The 22,402-nt window shown below is 39.4% G+C and overlaps 1 protein-coding gene across 2 annotated transcripts; it reads right to left on the reverse strand.

The window, feature by feature from the left end:
• Positions 1 to 121: 121 nt before the first annotated feature.
• On the reverse strand, positions 122 to 21,667 carry LOC149773321 (uncharacterized). 2 transcript variants are annotated; one of them, XM_089946458.1, is made up of 3 exons: positions 21,295 to 21,667; positions 20,111 to 20,213; positions 122 to 2,816 (listed from the first exon to the last, which is right to left on the reverse strand). In XM_089946458.1, exons 2-3 carry the CDS (start codon positions 20,175 to 20,177, stop codon positions 2,008 to 2,010), a joined length of 876 nt encoding a protein of 291 aa, XP_089802584.1. In that variant the 5' UTR covers positions 20,178 to 20,213; positions 21,295 to 21,667; the 3' UTR covers positions 122 to 2,007. The 2 variants fall into 2 exon arrangements, with proteins under 2 accessions (XP_089802584.1, XP_089802585.1); XM_089946459.1 differs by lacking the exon at positions 21,295 to 21,667 and adding an exon at positions 21,110 to 21,203.
• Positions 21,668 to 22,402: the final 735 nt, after the last annotated feature.

Genomic DNA, 22,402 nt, shown 5'->3' on the forward strand with positions numbered 1-22,402 from the left:
TGGAATGGAAAGGATATGTTGAATTGTTTAACACTTCAGGACCAGCAGTAAACATTATTCCATGATGAAAGACAAATGAAGCACAACACATAGAATTAATAAGGCCCTAGAAAATTATAAGTTTGTATCTCATAAAAAAATTTATTTATAGATAATGATTTTGTAGAATGTGAAGAATGTGGAAATAAGTGAATTAAAAAGAGTTAAATTCAGCATGTCAAGTGAATTTGTATGAATCACAAAACCAGATCATTATTATGTTAAGACAAATAAATGAAGCACAACACACAGCAGTAATAAGGCACATGAAAATTAAATTATGAGTTTGTATCTCACTAAAGTTTTATATTATAAAAAATGATAAATAAATCCAAACACCAGGTAAACAACAAAATGTTACAAATTAAAGATTTTGATGTGGCAATATCATAACATGGCAATAAATGACATCACTGAAAAAAAAATCACAAGAGATAACATTCTAATATATGAAGCTGATTCCAACTTGATCATAAAAGGATGAAAAACAAATGCAATGAAAATGACTTCAAGCTAATCTACGAGATTCTTTACCAAACTTTATATCATTTTGATTTACCTATTTTGTCACTAGGAATACTGTTCCATACCACTGGATCATTACAATTAATGCTCTTTTTAAACTATTCCTTCTTTGGCTTTGGCATAATATAATTTTTACATCTAATAGACCTTAAATTTGGAGTACTGTCATCATCTCTTTTGGTGAAAGATAGTGCTTAGGTAGACAGGAATGGCTTTTCTGGGCACTATACATTAATGCAACCTTTCTAAAGAATATTCTTTCATATATTCAAAATGTTTGTGTCCGGACAATTCTCTATACAATGATGTAGACTGAAATAGCTTGCCTATGTTTGGGGTATTAAAAGTTTTGTAATGGTTGAGTTAGAAGCATTATCCCATATTACATTACAATAGCATCAATATGGCTGAATATAACTTTTATAAATGGTGGCCTTATACTGAAGAGGAATGAATGTTCTGATTTTCTTAGGTTGCCAAAGATAAGAATTAACCTTTTATGAATCAAATTTAATTTAAATAGACCAAGTTAGGTTGTTATCTGCAATTAGAACAAGAATTTTATCAAGAGAGATCACTTTAAGGTTGACAATGTCAAACAGAACTTGCAGATTGTCACTATCTATCCTGTTAGATTTTGAATAGATGACAGAGACCTGTAGTAGAGACAGTTGCCTCCCTTACAAATGTAAAGAACATTACAGACATAATGACTTTCTATATTGCAATTATTGCCAAAATTCCCTAAGCAGATTTCATGAACATAATCACATTAAAACTCACTATGCAGAATCCATAGATTTAATTACATTAAAATTCCCTAAGCAGATCCCATCGATTTAATCACATTAAAAATCCCTATACAGATCCCATGGATTTAACCACATTAAAAATCCCTATACAGATCCCATGGATTTAATCACATTAAAAATCCCTATACAGATCTCATGGACATAATAAAATCAAAATTCTCTATGCAGATCCCATGGGTTTAATCACATTAAAATTCCCTATTGTAGATCCCATGAATTTCAGATGCAGGCCACATAAACATGCATGCCAGCACATAAGCTGTGTTAGCATGAGAAAAAATACACGTGTACCAACTTGATTCTGCACTGGTCTGTGATCAGTGTCATCTTTTCCAACTAAAACAGCTGTATAAAAAAGCAAGCCTACACCAACATGAGACAATAATTTAGTTCTGCACCATAATGTCAGTGACTAGTCAATTCAGCCAATCAACTGCCCTGTGTTATATGGATTGAGTACATTTTCATTAAACTGGCTGAAATTCTATCCTAACTCAACATATGCCATGTCTTTAAAAGGAGAAAAAGAGAAGACATCTTCTGAAAATCATGATTCGCATCCATTAACTATACCTGAATTAGCTAGAAGTTTTAGAATGTCTCTTTCTTCCAGCTAACAATTCATGTTCAATTAATGTTTCATTATTTGATACACAGAGATCTCTTCATCTGCATCACTTTTGTGTGTCACTGCAAGCAATCGCTCATCTTCACTGAAGACAAGGCCACGTGCATGATGCACTCCATCCAGGGTTATCTCTCCTGCCTTTTTTCCATCCAGTGTAAACACTCTGATATTTGAAGCAGCTACTAATAACATCCCATCCACAACACAGGAAGTACGAGGTTCAGTGAGCTTACATGTTTTAGTTATAAATGTGTTGTCATCTTTGATGACAATGATAAAAAACTCTTGAGTTGTATAGTCACTTACACAGATGGTTCTGTTATCCACAGCTCTGACATAGGAAGGACATCTGAAAAGTGTTTCTCCTGAGCTGCCATATTTAATTTCTTGCAAAATCTGTCCACCTTTTGAGCACAAAAAGACTGATCCTGATTCCCTGTTACAGATGACCAATCTGCCATCTTTCATGGAGCTAATACCAGCACATTTAAGTTTGAATGGTATGGTTGAAACAACAGACAACTTACCCTTTGTATCCACCACATGCAATACAGTTTCAAATGGAAATGTTACTGTAACAAGATATCCATCAGTAAGTGCAAGGCAGTCTGGTCTAGTTTTAAAAGCCAGTTTGTCTTTCAGTGTACCCTGAAGTGAAAATTTCTTCAGCTCTTTATTCTTACCATCGGTGACAATCAGGTCATGATCGGGGTTTAAAACAACATCCAGCAACCAGGGTATCTCCTTATTGTTGTGTGCCCGTCCTGAAAATTTCCATTTTAGGGAAAACATGCTCCTGTTGACACCAGACACTGAATGTAAATAAAATGTAATAAAGTACATACAGAAAAAAGGTTATATTACATCCTCTCACTCTTACTACACACCAGACAGCTTTACGAGTCATTTTTTAAGAATAATATTACATTCAATTAAGAAAATCAAATTACCTGTTTTCTCTCTTTCATGGGAAAAGAAGACAAGATCCATATATTGTAAACATGGATCATGCCAAGAGTTGACAAATAGATACATTAGATTTAAATATAAAATATTCCAAAAATCGTTATGTAACTTATGTTCATATCTAATGCAGTTCAAAATAATCCCCATGTTTTTATTTAGTAATGGCTGTAGTTTTTGAGATAGTTAAATTCCTTTGTTATATTTCTTATTATATGTATTGATTATAAATCAGAAGAGATTATGTAATGGCATTTTGTCTGTCAGCAGTTTTTTAAACTGTTACCACTACTCCTCCTAAACCACTGGAAGGATTGCAACCAAACTTTACACATTCACCATAAGGTCTAGGTGTACCTAAGTGACAACAGCACCCCAATATGGCAACAATGGAAGCATTTTGGAAAATCTTATTACTACTTTAATATGGATGGTCATATAATAACATGTAGTTTTTACAAAAGGACCTGTTAATATGTCTGTGTAGCTCTAAATGACAATGGCCATTTTGAAAATCTTGTTATTCCTACTTCTTCTGAATGGATGATTGTATTTACATTGCATTTTCATTGAAAGGCCTCTTATTATGTCTAGCTGGTTCTAAATGAAAAATGGTTACACTCTGACACTCAATATGGCCATCCATGACAACTTTCCTCAAAATTTTGTTATCACTACAACTGAACTGATGGACATATAAACACTGGTTGTCACTAAACCACTATCTATAATATCTGGTTCTTAATGAAAATGGCACCTGTCAGACATCAAATCTTAAAAATCTTGTTATTATTATTCTTCTTGAATGGACGATCCATTCACTACAAGACTTCATACGAGTTGGCCCTTAAGGTGGCACTCCACACATACATACTTCTAACAGTGTGATAACTGTAAGGTGAAGTTGTTTGCATTTGTAATATGCACACTGGTGTAAATATTTGCATATCATCATTATAAACCGTGTGCTCATAAAGTAAAGTTGAAGCCAATCAAAGTCTGTATTACATTACTTTCAGGCAATGAAATTACTCATCTAGTATCACTGTCAGTAAGGACCCTATTTTTATACTTATCTTATTGAAGAGAGTTATGTTTGATTTAGTAGGTCAGAAATACAACACATTTTAATTCCTTCATGCATATTTGATTGCTGAGTGCACCATTGAAATTTGTGTGTGCCAAAATTGGAAAACTATGGTCACAGGTGTGTTACTCTTTTTTGAAATTAACACTGGTATGATTTCTAACCATCGCTGTAGTTCTTATAAATGATGAAAATAAGTGCACATGGCTATGAGACAATCATGGGCAAATGAAATAGGTCCATTGAGAATGATAATCATTATTTAAATTTACAAGGAATAAAATAGACATTTATTTCAAGTTTATTATCTTGACAATGTAAAGATAGTTACACATCCATACTGAAAAAAAGTATTTGAACTGGCCCTTCAAAGCATAGATAACCCATTGCTTGTATTATGCTAAAGTAAAGGAAACAGGCATGCTGGAGAACATGTTCCTTTCTGTCCCTTCTGTAATGTTACAGTTTAGGAAATAACTATGCTTGAGAACATGTTGCTTTCTGTCCCTTCTGTAATGTTACAGTTTAGGAAATAGGCATGCTTGAGAACATGTTGCTTTCTGTCCCTTCTGTAATGTTACAGTTTAGGAAATAGGCATGCTTGAGAACATGTTGCTTTCTGTCCCTTCTGTAATGTTACAGTTTAGGAAATAGGCATGCTTGAGAACATGTTGCTTTCTGTCCCTTCTGTAATGTTACAGTTTAGGAAATAGCCATGCTTGAGAACATGTTGCTTTCTGTCCCTTCTGTAATGTTACAGTTTAGGAAATAGCCATGCTTGAGAACATGTTGCTTTCTGTCCCTACTGTAATGTTACAGTTTAGGAAATATTAGGCATGCTTGAGAACATGTTGCTTTCTGTCCCTTCTGTAATGTTACAGTTTAGGAAATAGCCATGCTTGAGAACATGTTGCTTTCTGTCCCTTCTGTAATGTAGCAGCAGAGGGGGCGAATCGGACATTTTGTCCAGTCGTTATTTTGCTTAATTATTACTTTCTGCAACTGAACGATCTAGTGTCGTCAGCGCCTGGTAAAAAAAAAACGACGACGTCGTTGGGGGATCGTCGCGTCGTCATTTGGTTTAATTAACACCTTCTGCGCGTCGATCCCCAGCGTCGTCAGCGTCCGGTAAGCACATCGACGACCGCGTCGATGTCATCGCCCCCCCTGCTGCTAAGTGGTTATTTACAATGAAGATCTTTATGATCTTACAAACAGAGTGATCACTAACTCCTCCTCTTGTAGATCAATTAGGTTATTTGACTGATCGGTAATTCTAAAATTAATTCTCGTTAAAAACCGATCATGGCATCGCATATAGACCGGATTAATCGGACTCTCAATGATTAAAAATCCCGGAGGGGCTGTTGGTGAAAATGAATAAAGGATATACCCCTGTTGAGCCTGATTTGATTGCTTGGTATCTACCTGGTAACTTCCTTCGATAGCATCACACACTAGATTGATTGCTATCACCGATGCAATATTTACGTTGTATGGAGCAATATGCCTACCACCATCTCCGTTATCGTGTCTGAGGATAGTTGAAGGGGGGGTGTCCGCGGGTGGATTCTCAGGCCATCCTAGTATGGTTCTTATTGAACTGTTATAAATATCAACCATATACCCCGGTGTGCTTATTTCAATCGTCGACGATAACGTCGGTTCATGAACCGTAATAGCGATTTTTGATTCTTTTCCTGTGATCGATTTTATCCTGCGTTGAAATTCTTTATTGATTTGCTCTATTTGGTATGACCCAGTTGGTATTGTAACCTCCTCCCAGTTGGGGGTTCCATCGGGTTTATTTGTCCGTGCAAAAACCAGCGAGTTATTAGGTTGTTGTCCGTTAAATGCGTTCGCTCGAATATTAGGCCAACTGTGATATATTCGCAATTTTGCCAGTGCTATTTCCTTCACTGGAATCGGCGACGGGAAGTTCACACTGAATTCGGGTTTCGTTGACGTTATTGATATCATATTTGTTTGTACCGGAGTGGTGTTCTCCGCGATCCGCTGAAGTAATTGAAACCCTTCGGGGTTCAGCGACATTATTATTATTCGTTGTCTTTAGTGTCTAATTTCAACAACCAGGTGGTTCCGGCTTCCAGTTGAAAATCCTCGATTTTTGACATCGCGGAGCTATACAACTGGACCATCGTGGAGAATTCAACATCGGATACGAACAAATTATCAATCGATAACGAGATCAACCCGGATAATTTCGAGTATGCGTCGGATACTATTTGATGTTTTACTGTATACTCGTTGAGTTTTTTCTGAAAACACGATGATATCTTCCTAGTGATTGCGTTGGCGACTCCAGCAACTGTTGTCATCGCGGAGACAGCGATTGGAACAGCGATCGGGGTTATCGTGGTCATCGTGGATAAAATAACACCGGCGCCAGCTACTATACCCGATACCGAGTACACGACCGCGTCGATGGCGGTTATTTTTCGGCGGTATTTTTTTATTTTTGCACGGTATTGTTCGGAAAGCGTTTTCAAGTTCGCGGAAAATTCTTTTGCGGTATCGAATCGATATTGATGTGACGTTGGTGATACCTCTGATTCAATTACCCTGGTGGTCATTTTTATTTTAAAAGAGCTAGTGTTTTTAATTACTTAGATTCGCTACAAATTCCACATACCATGTAATGTTTGCCCGGGCTAAATTTCCATCAACGGCATAAATTGTAAACGGTTCAGTTGCGTCCTTGTCTATAATTGTTGATATTGTATTGTTAAACCCGGATGAACTCGACGATAATATATTAAACTGCATCATTGAAACCAGTGTCAGTCGATAAATGCCCTTAACAGTTGCGGTGATATTTACTGTATTCTGTGTAAGAGTCCAATCGAATGATCCATGCCGAATTGTGTATACTGTGTTGATGATGTTCTCATGAGGGGTTTTTATTTTTTCGAGTTGCTCTGCCATTCTCGGTAGTCTGTCTTTAATCGCTTCAACATCAGTTATAACTATTCCTACTCCCCGCCAACTCGCGTCTATATTATTCTTGTTCGCTGCAACATTAGTTTTGATTATTTCTATTTCCCGTGTATTCTCGGTCATACTTTTTTTGTTCGCTGCAACATCAAGTTTGATTGTTTCTATTTCATATGTATGCACGTCTATACCTTTTTTATTCGCTGCAACATCAGTTTTAATTAATCCTATTCCCCGCCAATACGCGTCTACATTTTTTTTGTTCGCTTCGACATCAGTTTTGATTGTTCCTATTTCCTGTGTATGCGCGTCCATATTATTTATGATCGTTGTAACATCAGTTTTGATTGTTTCTATTTTCCGTCCATGCGAGTCTACATTATTTATGATCGTTGCAACATTAGCGCCGATTATTTCTATTTCCCGTTCATGCGCGTCTACACTCCTTTTGTTTGTTGCAACATCAGTTTTGATTGTTTTTATTTCCTGTCCATACGCAGTGATATCATTTATAGTTATTGTAATCTCATCCGGCTTGGTATTTTTTTTACCAAAGAATTTATCAAAGTTGTCATCGATCCTGTTAACATTTTTTCGCAACGGGGGTAAATTGGCCGACATCTCCATAAGATCCGAAATAGCATTTTTTATTATTACAAGATTTGGTTCGTCTGCCGTCGGGGGTCCCCGAAAAAAACTATTGACAATGTCTCGCATTTCGCCGACGGGTGTTATCATCGACATTAACTGTTCTCCATACAATTTAATTTCACCACGTAAACTTTTTAACGAATTCGACACGGATATATAACTGTTGCCAAGTACACTTATTTTTCCATCTATCATCGATATATCTTCACCCGGTTTGAGTCGTCCGTCGCTGGTATATAGCGCGATAGCGTTCTCGGAGGCATCATTATTTCGTATTAAAACGTCATTCAGTGACACATTACTGGATTTCAATTTACCCTGGCGGTCTTGAAATACAACTATTTCGTCCGGGTCAACACTGGTTAAATTCAACGTATCAGCGATTTCATCCTCAATTAGTTTTTTTATGTCATCGGTGGCGGGCGTTTCCGTGGGCTTTTTCAGCGCCGAAACCGGTCGTCCCCAAATATCAATCATTATTATTGTAAATGTTATTCTCTAAAATCCGTTGAGCTTCTACGACTCCACTAGTGTATTCGTTTACAACCACATGAGGTGGTTTTCGCGATGATGAAATCGCCGCAAGTACGTTCAATACCTCGCGGCCACATATCGGCGGGTCACTCAATTGCTGTGTTGGCAGCGTGGAATAAAAAACCCGGGCCGAACACGCCCGGGCTGAACACGCCCGGATATACCGCATGAACTCTTTCGGCGGAGCTAACCCGTATGAATCAAAATAGACTATCGCACGCGGATCAATCGCGTATGCAACCCAATGAGTTCCCGCTCCGGAGGACCCATCGAGGTTAATTATGCCTGTTTCAGTATTCCTTGGTGCCGCCGGTAATTGATCCCTCATAAAAACACCTCTGAAGTTTTTTATCGCTAACGTGTTTGCGGCGTCTATTAAATCAAAATTAGACATTGGAGTCATAGACTCCCGAGTTAATAAACGGTTCCTGGTAGTCTTAGACCCTTTCCCGAGTACCATGAATACGGGGTTCCCGGTAGTCTTAGACCCTTTCCGGCCACGGGTCGTTTTTTTTTGTAGCCTTTCCCGGTTGCCTTCTTCAATGCCATTCCCGCCGCGGTACCAACGGCTCCTAACGCAGCCGCCTTAGCCACTGCTGGTGCGGCCGCGGCAATCAACGCTGGAATCGCAGCTAACAGCGGAAATATCCCACCGGTCTTTTCCATGTTTTTAATTGCTGCGGCTGAAAAATCTATTTGAACACCCTTTTTATTCTTCATCGCATCATTGAAATGTTTTATTTGACGCGCCGTCAACGATATCTTATGATTACCACCCGCCATCTGTGACGGCTTCAGCGTTATTGTGGTTCCGCATTGTTTAGCCGACTTTGATTGTAATTTCTTGACTTGACCATCAGTCAACTCTACACTGACGACACTATACGACATTTATTGTAAACGCATTTTGTGCTTTCAATTACATGTTTTCCACTGGCGCATCAACGATTCTCATTCGTCCACCAACACCTTCTAGCAGCATTGATTTATCGCTGAGAATGACAGCAATAGCTCTATAATCAGCAATAACGCCGCGAGTTACATTAGCTCGGAAGTGTATATCAACGACGGATTGTCTCGTTAAATCAAGATGTTCCAGCGAAAAGTAATAGATCGGATATAGTTCTCTGAAATCATATTGTGATATTTGCAAACCAGTGTCGACGTTTTGATCACGACTCATATACGACAGCAACCGATGGTACACGCGTGCAATATGGTTTTGACCGTAATTAAGCTGTATATCCTCGGATGGTTCCTGCTGACCGTTTATTCTCAGCGAGACGTCAGTAACGCCTAATCGATCAAATATCATATGGCTGGATAATTGATTATCAACTCTCGTCATATCCTGCAACGCGACAAATATATGACGTGGAGCCGAAATGCCTTGTTGTGATGCCAGGTTCCATGTGAATATACCATTGATATTTGATTGCTTAGTATCTGTTGTTGTTGTTAGCCAACTTAGTAATGATTTTCCTCCCTGCTCCATAAAGGATAGCAATCGTGCCTCTGTGGTAATGGATGGAGTTATTACTGGCATCCACAATAATATTTTAGTTAAAACGACTTTACCAGGGTCATTATTTGGATTTGCAAGATCCGCTGGAATTCTCCAAATTGCATTTCTATCATCACCTTTTCGCACAAGCACCACGGTATGCTTTGCTCCGTAGATAACTTTTCGCACGTTCCTACAAAATCCAAATATATGATGCAGTGGAATCGCGCATGAGAAAGATCTACGCGGTCCTGTTAACATTGATATGCGTGTTGCAGCTCCGAGGTTGAAATTAGGATCGCTGTTTATAATCATATTCTCAACATCAGCGTCATTGTTATTAGCATTATTTCTTGGTCGTCTTACCACAAATTGCGAGTTTCCAGCAGTGTTTTTATTATCCTTTGCAAACATCATAGATGGACCCGCTGATCTTGTATAATCGTCGGAATATCTTGCTAGCCCGATTATTGTTGTAGCAACATCAACATCGCGTTCTATAGACTCAATCTCTCGCCCGTCAATGAGATATTTTGCGCTCTCAAATAGCGCCATTACGCCGTTATTGACTAAGCCAACTTTGGTACCATCTGGATACGGTGCTGGTACAGCAGGAGTATCGGCCTCTGTTACAAGTTCTCCTTCGATTTCAATAAACGCTTCACACGGTAAAAAATATTTACTGGTATCATGGACTTGAAGTTCAATTCGCGATCGTATGTTGGGTTGTACTGCATGATAGGAATAAAATTGATAATTACGGACAGAATCATCCTTGTGCACTGGTGCGTCCATATCAAACGCCGGGTCAGCTGTTCGTTTAAACATTTTATTTAATAATACGCCGATGCATCTAAATCATCGTCGTGGTTTTAAACCACTTCCCGCTATTATGTTTGCGATGTCATCTTGATTATTGTTTACCAACGACGCTAGTTTTTCTTCCACGGCGTTATTTATTACTTTACTGACATTTGCAGGCATCACTGTCGTTGATGGCATCTGTTTTCTTTTTGAAAATCCCCTAGATTTCACCAACGACATTAGTTTGTCCCGCGCGGCTGAAAGCGCCTTTCCGGCAACGTCTCCAATAGCACTAATACCCTTATCACGAATAACATCAATAGCCTTCATTCCTAATTGTTTGGCTAACGGCGCTACTTTTGGAGCCATTCTTGTAAATAACCCCGCAATGGTGCTACCGAGACCATCTCCATAGTACGCGCGGTAAACAGGCAATCGCGAGTTTACCACGTAGACGAGTACTGGTTTATCGTGGTTGTAGTGTATGATCATCCTTATTAAAACACCAGTTTTCCAATTAATCATCCACGAGTTCGTCTATGAGCGTTCGATATGCATTAATGTCCATAATACCGCCTGCAAATAACCGCTTGCAAATATCAGCGGCCTCATTGATTATTTCCGGAGAGTTATTTCCGGCTCGTTTTCCTCCAATTAGTACCTCTAGCCGTGATATATCACTGAGAACACTACCAGGACAGGTAACGCCGTAGGATTCTTTACCAACAGAGTATCCTTTTCCTTTTTTTGGTGTTATACTCTTAACTTCCTTGTGGAATTCATCGTAATCGGGATCACCACGATGTGGTAATGCTTCTTTATGTTTACTCGCTAAATACACTATTCTTGCCCAGTCCTTTAACGACTTTATATTTTTCTCGTAACCGCTATTGATATGCTTCTTATCTCGTATGCTCTTAGCAAAATTGTTGGCAGCAAAATTAATTAATTCTTCCCTGTTGCTGAAGCCTCTAATTTTATCTATTGTGCTCTTCTTGAGTACAATACGGGGTATATTCCCCTCTTTTTCTTCCGGTATTTCTTCTTCCGGTGTTTCTTCGGGTATTTCTTCTTCCGGTTCTTTCGCAGTAGCACCTAGTTCTTCTTCATCGGCCATTGTAACATAGGGTTCTTGTGGTTCGGTTATAGCGAGTGGTGGCGGCCTCCGTGTTGTAGCAGCCGCTATTTTTGCAGGAAGTGTTTCTAAAGACCTTTTTGTTTGTTCGGTCTGAGCCGCTATCTTTTCAAGCGCACCAAGAACGGGTACAGTTGCCGCCGTAACATCTTTGGTCGCTTTAGTTACCGGGGCAAAGAGTTGTTCGCTTCCAACAGTAAAATCGGTTTGTAGTTGCTGCCGCGTTTGAAGTTGTTCTCGGACCCTGTCTCGTAACGGTATAAACTTTTTAAGCGCTGCTAGCCGCTCTCTGGCTAGCCGAGTAGTAAGTGATTCGCCTACCATTATTGCAATTGCGAAGCAATTTCTAATTTCTCGCCGGAGTTTTCGTCTATAATCCTTCTAATGTTTTTGATCTTACTAGAAATCTCCCGGCGTCGTTCATAAACACGTCCGAGTTTTTTTCGTATTATTTCAACGGCAGTAAATAGTCCAATGAATGCATTTGCGTCATTGTGGTACAGGTTTTCATTGATCGTATGTTGTAATCGTTTTATAAAAAAATACTCGCGGGCCAGGGTAAAACGCCCCCGTTTCGACTGTTCGTTAATAATCTCATAATCGGATAATATTTTTTCACTGTCGAGACCATCAGATAATTCAATTCCTTGATTTTTTAATTTTGAAATCTCGGCTAATATATTATTGATGTCTTCGATATTCATTATTCTTATAAAACATCTTGTTTTTAAATTAAAAAAATGAACCCCGTGTATCAATCCCGAGGTGTTTAATAATTCGTTAGACGTGACCTCGTCAGCGCCATAGGCGCCGGTGACTTCGTATCTACATATGAAAATCGAATTCTATGCCCGGTCTTTTTTGAGATTGCTGAATTCTGTATTCCTTCTGCAACAAATCGTATTGAGGCGATATAAATGTCAAAATATTTTCCTGCCTCATTCATCGACTGAAATATTTTTTCCTCGTGAGTTGTTGTATCAAATGACTTTACGGGTTTTGCTTTCTTTGGGTATTTACCGGTTTGGCCTTTTTTGGTATTCTGACTTTGCGAGATAGCTTGCAAGTTTGTAAGAGAATTATCAGTCTTATTATTATTAATATGATCAATCACAAGCCCATTTTCGATTAATCCGTTGAATGCTTCAAATACAATCCTGTGAACATAATACTTCTTTTTTCCGGCACCAAACATCAAATACCCCTGATTACTTACGGTACCAACCGGCTTCTTCAGTCTACGATTTCTAACAATGCCGTCGCGAGATGCCTCGTAATTGACGACCAGGGGATGCGGCTGAAATTCTTGGTCCATTTGTATAATAATACTACTTGTCTAATTTATTATTTGGTTTAATTATAAATCTTTCAACGTAGTCTTGGGGGGTTTTGATGACGAAATCGGCGGTGGGATCAATGACGGCGTTTTTAATTCGCTTGTCATAATAGCGTTTTAGTTCCCTGTATCGCTTTCCGCCACAATTAATACACAACTGCGATTTTCCTCTTACACCGACGTGACAAACCAAGCACGGGAGGGGGCCAAGAGAACCATTACGAACGCTTTGTAAATGATACCCGCAGAATTCACCTCTACATGATTTATTGCACGGGGTTGTCGACCCAATCATCAACCATTTGCAGTGATTCATTATACTATATTCTTTCATTTAAATACTTGTTTTAATTATATGGATGAGTTTGAGAGATTAGCAGTAATTAAGCCCTGGAAAAATATTAAGTTCAATCTCGATAGAGTCCTCAAGGACACACCAAAAGCGTTAATAAACGATAAAACCCTGTTGAATAAAATACGCGATTGTATCAATGAATTCAAGCGTGATGGCGCATCTCACAGTTGGTCAACATTTCGAATTGATGGCATTGTTGATGCTACCATGAACGACAACCGCGCAGCAATGATAATATCACAACTTGACAGTAAAAGGTATTTCTTCAGAGTAAAATTCATTGTCCGGGTGAAATCAGGCGATTGGATCATACGTGATAAATTTGAACCGGTTCTCAGCGACAAGAAAACAGTCATTGTCAGCCGCGACTCCAAGCCGGGGTTGTTAACCGGAATTGACAGACCATACTATGAACGAGCGTATCCTGAAACAGCAGTTGTTTATGGAATATACCCGTTAAATAAGAAACCTGATATCGGAAAACTGAAACCGATGAAACAGTCAACTGGGATAAATTGTGTAGCAGAACGAATAATAGAGCATTTTACAAATGCATGTCGAGGAAACAAATTGACTGATTTACGACGTAGCAAAATCAACCAGTGGGAACTAACCGTAAAAGAGCGTGGAGCGACCATCAGCGACATAGCGAGATTAGAAACGTCGTTGAGATTTCCAATAACCGTTACAACGATAACCGGTGAAGTATTATACGAATCGAAGTATAAATCGAAGGGAGCCCCAATCAAAATTATTGATCATAACGAACACGCATGGACGCCCGTGATCACAATATTTCCACGGGATAGAACAGTAAAGTATATACCCGAAGAATTCCTGGGAGAACAATTCTCCAAGGACGGTTTTCTCGCGGAGAGGAAACTATTTGATGCTATTGCCTACTTGTGTAAAAACGACCCTGTATCAGTGTGGTTACTTCGCAGCGCTGAAAACGATGCGGATACCTTTGATCAGTTTGTAAGGCCAAACGGCGAATTATATCGCACTGAAGCATTTCACAACAGGATGAAAAAAACCGCCATAGAATTTGAAGAGCATGATGAACAACTGCTAACAAATTGTTTTACGATTCCATCGGTTGTAGCTCATGTTGCAGCAAGGAAAAATGCGTGGAGACCAACGCGCAAGGAATTTTTACCAGATGTACAATCCAGTTGTTTGGAATACTATCACGGTGGACTATGGAACAATGAATACAACCGCGACGCTATAATTTCCGTTGATATGGTTGCCTGTTATCCAGCGAGTTTTCTCGGGTATGGATCCGCCGCTGAGTATTTCAAACGATTTGGACACCCCAGACATGAAATGACTCGTGTTGCTATTAATGGACCACTGCCTGATTTTGATTTAACCGGATTCGCTCGCATAGTATCATTTGAATTCGCGGCAGGACTCCATCGCTGTTGCTATATTTGGATCGGTAGACACATAGCTGAAAAGAAGTGGTTGCCAATAGCGCTGCTACGGTATATGATTGATTGTAAAATGCTAATTTCGTTGATTGTCAGTGACGCGATTATATCATACCGAGCGCAGACTGAAGTCTGGTTACCAGAACCAGAGCGTCTAGATAGCATAATTGATGAATCCAGAAAACACATTGATGCCGACGAGGAATATATCATCGAATGGTCCAGGAGGATATTCAACCAACGAAACCACGAGGCAAAAGATCTCGGTAGAAGAATAATTGGTAAGTTTACACAAGGTGGAAAAAACTGCGATTACAAACGATATTGCTCACGGCTGATTATAGATGACGCAGAATATGATTTCGTAATCAAGGACGCAGTGGCGAAAAATAGATACGTGAACTGCAAAACAGCTTTCTTGTCCAATGGAACAAAGTTGGGTACAGTTGTTTCCTACAGCGATGGAGACAGCCCCGCGTATCCACATTTGAGGGCGTCTATGCTGGGTTACGCCGCTATCAATTTATTCTCGATGATAAATAGATTCCCCGATACCGCGGTTAGAGTAGCCGTTGATTCATTTTATATAGACGTAGCGTATAAGGAAAACGTAGCCGAGTTTACTAGTCCGGACGAGAGTTGGGGTACATGGAGAATTAAAAATGAAATACGACGCGATTATTCCCCGTCAGCAGATGTCACCGTTGAGAACAACTACTTACGCGGTGATAAATTGTCAGAATGGTCTAATGCACCATCGTGTTCTGATCCAATTTGTAGACACAAGACGGTTTATTTAAGCGGCTGTGGCGGGTCAGGAAAGACGACTCGGGCAATTGAATTATTTCGAACGCGGGCAAGTATAATCGTGCTTACACCGACCCATAGACTAGCGCGAGAGATAAAACAACGAAATGTTGACGCCGTTACTTATCACAGCTTCTTTCGATACAGCGGCGGTGAGTGGACTCCTGATCGAATGGGTGAAAAATTTATTCCCGACATTATCATCTGGGATGAGATATGTACTGTTTCGTTAGATACTTTACAAATGTTTCTTGAGTGGTTGCTGCGCGCGAATACAGCGGTAATCATGTGTGGAGACCATGGCCAACCACCACCATTTGTCGGCGAGGGTCCACATGATTGGTTAAGGGGTTTTGTGGACTATTATGAAGAAACCGATACTGATTACCGAGCACTTGATGAACAACTGCGCGAGGTTAAGAAATTAATCAGATTACAGCCGGATAGAATTCAATGTGAAATAATTCGCGAGGTGATTCCGGAAACGCCGTTAAATGAATTCTGGGAAACATGGAGACCAAACGATTTGATTGTAGCGAGTAGAAAGATAGTCAGAGACACACTTCAGCGGAAGTTGTTTACGTTGCATAAGGAAAAGTTTCCAACGCGTCCAGTGCCGTTATGTTATAGACCCGCGGACACACGGCGGCAGAACATTGAAGTTGAAATTCCAGGCCGGACAGAAAAACAAATTCTCGTGCTGAATGATATCGTGCTCGTTGATATCAGCGTCGTCGAGGACGCGCTACGTGCTGATAAATCCCCGTGGACGCTAGGATACGCAACAACAATACATTCCTCGCAGGGACTAACCATCACGGACACAATTGTTTGGATAGTTGATAATCGCATCGAATGGTCGAATCTAGTCTATCTTGCAGTGTCCAGAGTACGAAGGATAAATCAGCTTCGAAGAATTGTTATTGACGAAGCCACCGACGAAGCCGGCGACAAAGTCACCATCGATGCAAGCGTCATTGATAGAAAACTCTCGGGTTACCGCCAACAGGATAAAAAAAAACAGCGGCGTTTTGATATTGATGCCGAATTAATAATCTCGCTACGACAACAACAGAATAATCACTGCGCGAGTTGCAATTGTATAATGAGTTGGCGTTATTCGGATAAAGACACTCGCCAATTTACCGTGGATAGGATCGATAACAGTCTCGGTCATGTCAAAAACAATGTGAGGTTGACCTGTCTTGAGTGTAATAGACGCAACGGCGCTAGTTAAGACCACGCGGGGGTAATTGAGTATCGTTAGGTATCACTTGTAGTTGCTCGCGTGTAAATCCGCGCTGAGGAGCAGTTGAATCCAGTCTATAGATCGGTGGTCTACCAGTTGATCGTGTTATCGTTGATATGTTATGTGTGGTAACACTCCAAATAGGATCAGTAGCTCTTTTTTTACCGCCTTCAAGCTCTCCTGGTTCATATAGATATCTAACAGTGACATCGCCAAGAATCGGCTTGGAAACGCTATTTATTTTTGATTTTCCGGGTATATACTCGTATTTAATCGCGTCGCTGGGCTTCATGTTGATTGCTCGGGTAATCTCGTTATTTAACGCTGCAATTACGCCTGGCAACCTTTTGACCCATTCACGAGATCGTTTTTCTTGGATGAATTCCTTCGCGTATTGATATCCAAATAACCGTTCAGCGAGAGTCCGATTGAATCGTTCAACAATTGCCTGATCACGATGTAGCGCAGTATGACCTCGTCGTATCGCGACGCTATGATGTTTCAGCGTTGATAAAACAGCGCCGCGAAATTCACTACCGGGATCAACTTGTAATAGATTTGGCCAGCGCAGAGGGCCTCTTCGATAAATTCTTTCAAACGCAGCGGCTACTTCAGTTGCCGACTTTGTTTTTAACGGCTCCGCTTGTTTGTATCGACTCGCAACATCAACTACGGTTAGCGCGTATTTGTAACCGTTGTCATGCGGCAAAAATAGTATATCAGCCTGATGAACTTCATTAGGTACGCTGACATCAAAGCGCGAGAAGTTGATTTGTTTAGGCGGTGGTAGATAGATTTGCCATATAGCCTGTTTGGATAACCAATTAGCCGCAGTGGTCTTTGTTACCTTTGCAGCGCTTGCAAGCTTACCAATTGCGGCCTTCCCCTTCCAGTATCCTCTCGGAGAATAATAGATGGATTCCATGTTGTTATTATAAACGCTAGCGTTTTCAATTACCAGCGCCAGAAGCTCCGCTTCCAATCATTAATTTACCTTTCATAGCCGATTTTACCAACCATGAGGCCAATTTTTCTTTGACGGATTTATCAGGAATAGCATTTAATGCGTGAATTAATTTTACATCCGCGATATGACGCTGTTGCAGATCGCTACTTTTGTAAGCAACATCATGAGCATGACACGCCTTATCGATAGCGTTTATTGGATACTCACCGGGTTTGGGCTGATTTTGATCATCGAGTCTAATATCTAATCGTGTTCCGGGGCCACAGTAGTTATATCCTGGGAGGTGTTTTTCTCCTGGATACTTTGCCCACGGTGTTCCGGGGAGTTTTGCCAATTTGGCTGCGATGTCACCTCCTCGCTTTTTTTTAAAACATCCCCGGGTTTAATAGAAATAAATCTAAATTTCTTTGTACCGCATTGTGCACACTTGCCAGTAAGCGCCGATCTGTTATTTCTTGTTGTAGCGGTTGTCATATCATTTGTGCCAGTACGTACTCTACACTTCACACAATATAGATCCATAATTTATGTATAGAGATATGAATATAATTGATTTTTCGGCGACTAAAACAAGAGAACCAGTTAAGCATGTTGCAGCGTTACCAAACTCGATCCGGATGATTATCATCGGACCATCTGGATCCGGCAAGACGCAATTGTTACTCAATTTAATAATGAGATGGATGAAGTGGGATAAGTTGTATTTGGTTGCTCCTAGCGTAGATGATCAACGATGCTACGAGGTGTTGAAAGATTTCAACGAGAATGCATCAGCGATCGCTAAAAAAAATGTTATTGAGTTTATTACGGATATCAATGATGCACCGGGTATTGATGATATTGATGGCGACGTTAACAATCTAGTCGTGTACGATGATGTTATGTTAGACAATCAAAAGAACCCAGCTAGGATATTTTCCAGAGGCAGGCATAAAAACACTGACGTGATATATGTCACTCAACGATACACTCAGATTCCAAAAGTAATCAGAGATAACTGCAATATTCTTGCTGTATTCAACGGCGTTGATACACACACGCTACGAAATATCTGGCAAACTTGGTGTGGCGGTGACATGGACTTTAATGGTTTTCGAAACTTTTTTAGTCATGCTCAGTCGACCCCACATGGATTTGTAACGATAAATTTACATGATCCTCGGACACGATATCGTATCGGACTTGACCAAATATTCGGTTAGTTGTAAATAATTTTCATTGTAAATAACCACTTAGCAGCAGAGGGGGCGATGACATCGACGCGGTCGTCGATGTGCTTACCGGACGCTGACGACACTGGGGATCGGCGCGCAGAAGGTGTTAATTAAACCAAATGACGTCACCATCGTGTAGGATGGACCGTCGTCGTTTTTTTTTTACCAGGCGCTGACGACACTAGATCGTTGAGTGCAGAAAGTATTAATTAAGCAAAATAACGATTGGACAAAATGTCCGATTCGCCCCCTCTGCTGCTAATGTTACAGTTTAGGAAATAGCCATGCTTGAGAACATGTTGCTTTCTGTCCCTTCTGTAATGTTACAGTTTAGGAAATAGGCATGCTTGAGAACATGTTGCTTTCTGTCCCTTCTGTAATGTTACAGTTTAGGAAATAGGCATGCTTGAGAACACGTTGCTTTCTGTCCCTTCTGTAATGTTACAGTTTAGGAAATAGCCATGCTTGAGAACATGTTGCTTTCTGTCCCTTCTGTAATGTTACAGTTTAGGAAATAGCCATGCTTGAGAACACGTTGCTTTCTGTCCCTTCTGTAATGTTACAGTTTAGGAAATAGGCATGCTTGAGAACATGCTGCTTTCTGTCCCTTGTGTTATGCTACATTTGCGGACACAGCTATGCTTGAAAATATGTTTTCTGTCCCTTGTGTTAATGCAGCAGTTATGGAAATGGGTATTTTTGAGAACATGCTGTTTTCTGTCTGTTGTGTTAAACTACAGTTATGGAAATGGGTATTCTTGAGAACATGTTGCTTTCTGTCCCTTGTTTTATGCTACAATTATGTAAATGGGTTCTATTGAGAACACACTGCTTTCTCTCCCTCGTGTTATGTAATAGTTATGGAAATGAGTATTCTTGAGAACACACTGCTTTCTGTCCCTTGTGTTATGCTACAATTATGGAAATGGATATTCTTGAAAACATGACAACGTGTAGTCTGCTGACAGACAAATGGAATTTTGTATATTGTTTGACCCACTTTCCAAAAGAAATGGCAAGTGCAAATAAATACCCTGTTCTCAACCATAGGGTGAAAAGAAATATAAATAAAGAATAACACACAGCTGATTTATTTAGTAGTTTGATACCTTCATTTCCTTTACATTCTCCTTCAACAAAGTCACTAGCCAGCTCATGGTCACTACTTGAAGCCATCTCTTTTACTGATCTGTCTTTTTATATATAATACTTCTGAAATTACATAAGATATTTAAAATATATTTACGTCATAAATATTAAGCATTGTAGCAGAGGACACAAAGTCAAAGTACTCTTCTTTTGCAAAATAATGCTTACTGCACAGCTTGAAATGGCTTTATCATTGCATGATGATGTTATCGATGTGATGTCACTTTTATATCATAGAACCATAAACTCTTTGAGAGACTGGATGTGAAATTATGTGGTCATGACCTCTGTTAATTATTCAATCAAGGGAAAGAAAAAAAAATCATGTTCAGTTATAATAGTCATAGTAAGTATCCTGTTAAAGAAAACTGTATAATAAATTAATAGTATACAAGTTTCTAGTTATTATGACTTGCTGTAAATCAGCTGTGCAGGCATTCTGCTTTGGAACAAAACAGTAATCTCGTTGGCTGTGTCATATTTAAACAGTTCACTCATCATGTTAAAGAAAAGTAATTGTGTTAATGCAAGCAGACATGGGACTGCATTAACTGGAAGAAGACGCATACGGCACCGAGTGCCGTCGCAAGTTTGCGTTGGACGAAACAGCGCCTTGGGAAACTATTACCTATTGATATGCCCCACCCTCGTACCCCACCCCTGTGAAGTGTTTATGTTTTAATATATTAATACTCGTAATAATAATAACTAAACGTGGGTGCTGTAATGAAAAGATGTACATTTATTTCAGTAAAATACAGAAACAAAGAACATGCTCCAAAAATGCCACCACAACCATTCCAACAAACGCGCTTCACGCAGCATCTATATAGAAGTTCCACGGTCTGAAAATTACCGTTTGCTCATTGTATTTTATTTTTGAACGCAACAAAATAACAGTTTATTCGATTGAGGATCACAAATTCGTGTGTTATTCCATGAATTTTCAATCAAAGTACCTCTAGTTCTCTGAGTCGACACAATCGCATCAAAAACGAAAGTAAAAGCTAATGCCGCCTCGTGTGACCGGAGTGCTCCAATCGTAAGTGACAGTTAAAGTGTGGTCCCGGTATCACGGTACCAATTGTTTTTCCTTAGACCTCAATGCTAATGTTTTGAGAAATAAATATAATTTATATCCTACCTCAGCATGCATCTCACACATTGTCATAGAGAATAATGTTAGATTTGTCTCGCTGACATGGACATAACCAGGTACTCCAATGCATTTAAGAGAGATAACTCAGCTGGAGCTAGATATGGGTGAGAGTTATCTAGCCACAACAAACATGTTCCGTCATGTGGACACACTGTAAAAATTTAAAAAAATAAATAAATAAAAAATAAAAAAATAATAATAAAAACTACAAAATATGAACTAGATAGGAATTAAGATAATTTCACATGTTACTAAGAGGCTCAGTTTTTTAAAGCCTAATAGAAAGTACAACTCTTACATAATGCACCAATCACAGCTAGTGTATTTTGCTACACCGTAAGCTCCGCTCACCTGGGATTTTACCTGTACAATTGGTATAGTCTGGTTCCCTGCTTAGTATGCTCCCTGCGTTGCCCTCCGCTATACTATCAAAGGGCAACGCAGGGAGCATACTAAGCAGGGAACCAGACTACAATTGATACCGCTATACCTCCCGGTAAATACCGCTAAGAGGCACTAAAAATCATTAAGAGGCACTAAGTGATGCAAAGTAGCACTAAGTGATGCAAAGAGGCACTAAGTTGTCCTCAAAGTACTTATTAAAGAAAATTACAATGAAAATTATTATTATTTTTTAAGGATAAAAATCATTTTTATCATGATACCTGCGACTCATAAATCAAGATATACAACAGTGTACTAAGAATGTAAGGATAATGCAGCATTACTTTTTCATTATCTTTAGTAGTTTCATGAGCCCTGTTATTGCTCCGATACTTAGTGAAAATTATGGTCAGTGCACATTAGTAATTTGTGACCCAGCTACTGAGACAGTCTCAGCCAAAATATTATTTTGCAGTCAATACATAGCGAACATAACGAAGTGAGCAAAGCAGAGGGACAGTAAATATGTATGAAAATGTGTGACAATTAACAGTGAAAAAGTAGAATTTATTCTTACTCATTGTAAACTGAAATGAGGAAGTCATATTTTTGTTACAGCAGTCTATTACAGTAATCCAAAAGTAGTTAAATGTTCTTTAAACACATACGAGTTATTCTGGCGTCAGTTCCTGTATAGTAACCAAACCAT

This window comes from Sinohyriopsis cumingii, unplaced genomic scaffold, assembly GCF_028554795.1.
Source record: "Sinohyriopsis cumingii isolate HCF-2022 unplaced genomic scaffold, ASM2855479v2 utg000673l, whole genome shotgun sequence".
Classification (NCBI taxonomy): Eukaryota; Metazoa; Mollusca; class Bivalvia; order Unionida; family Unionidae; genus Sinohyriopsis; species Sinohyriopsis cumingii.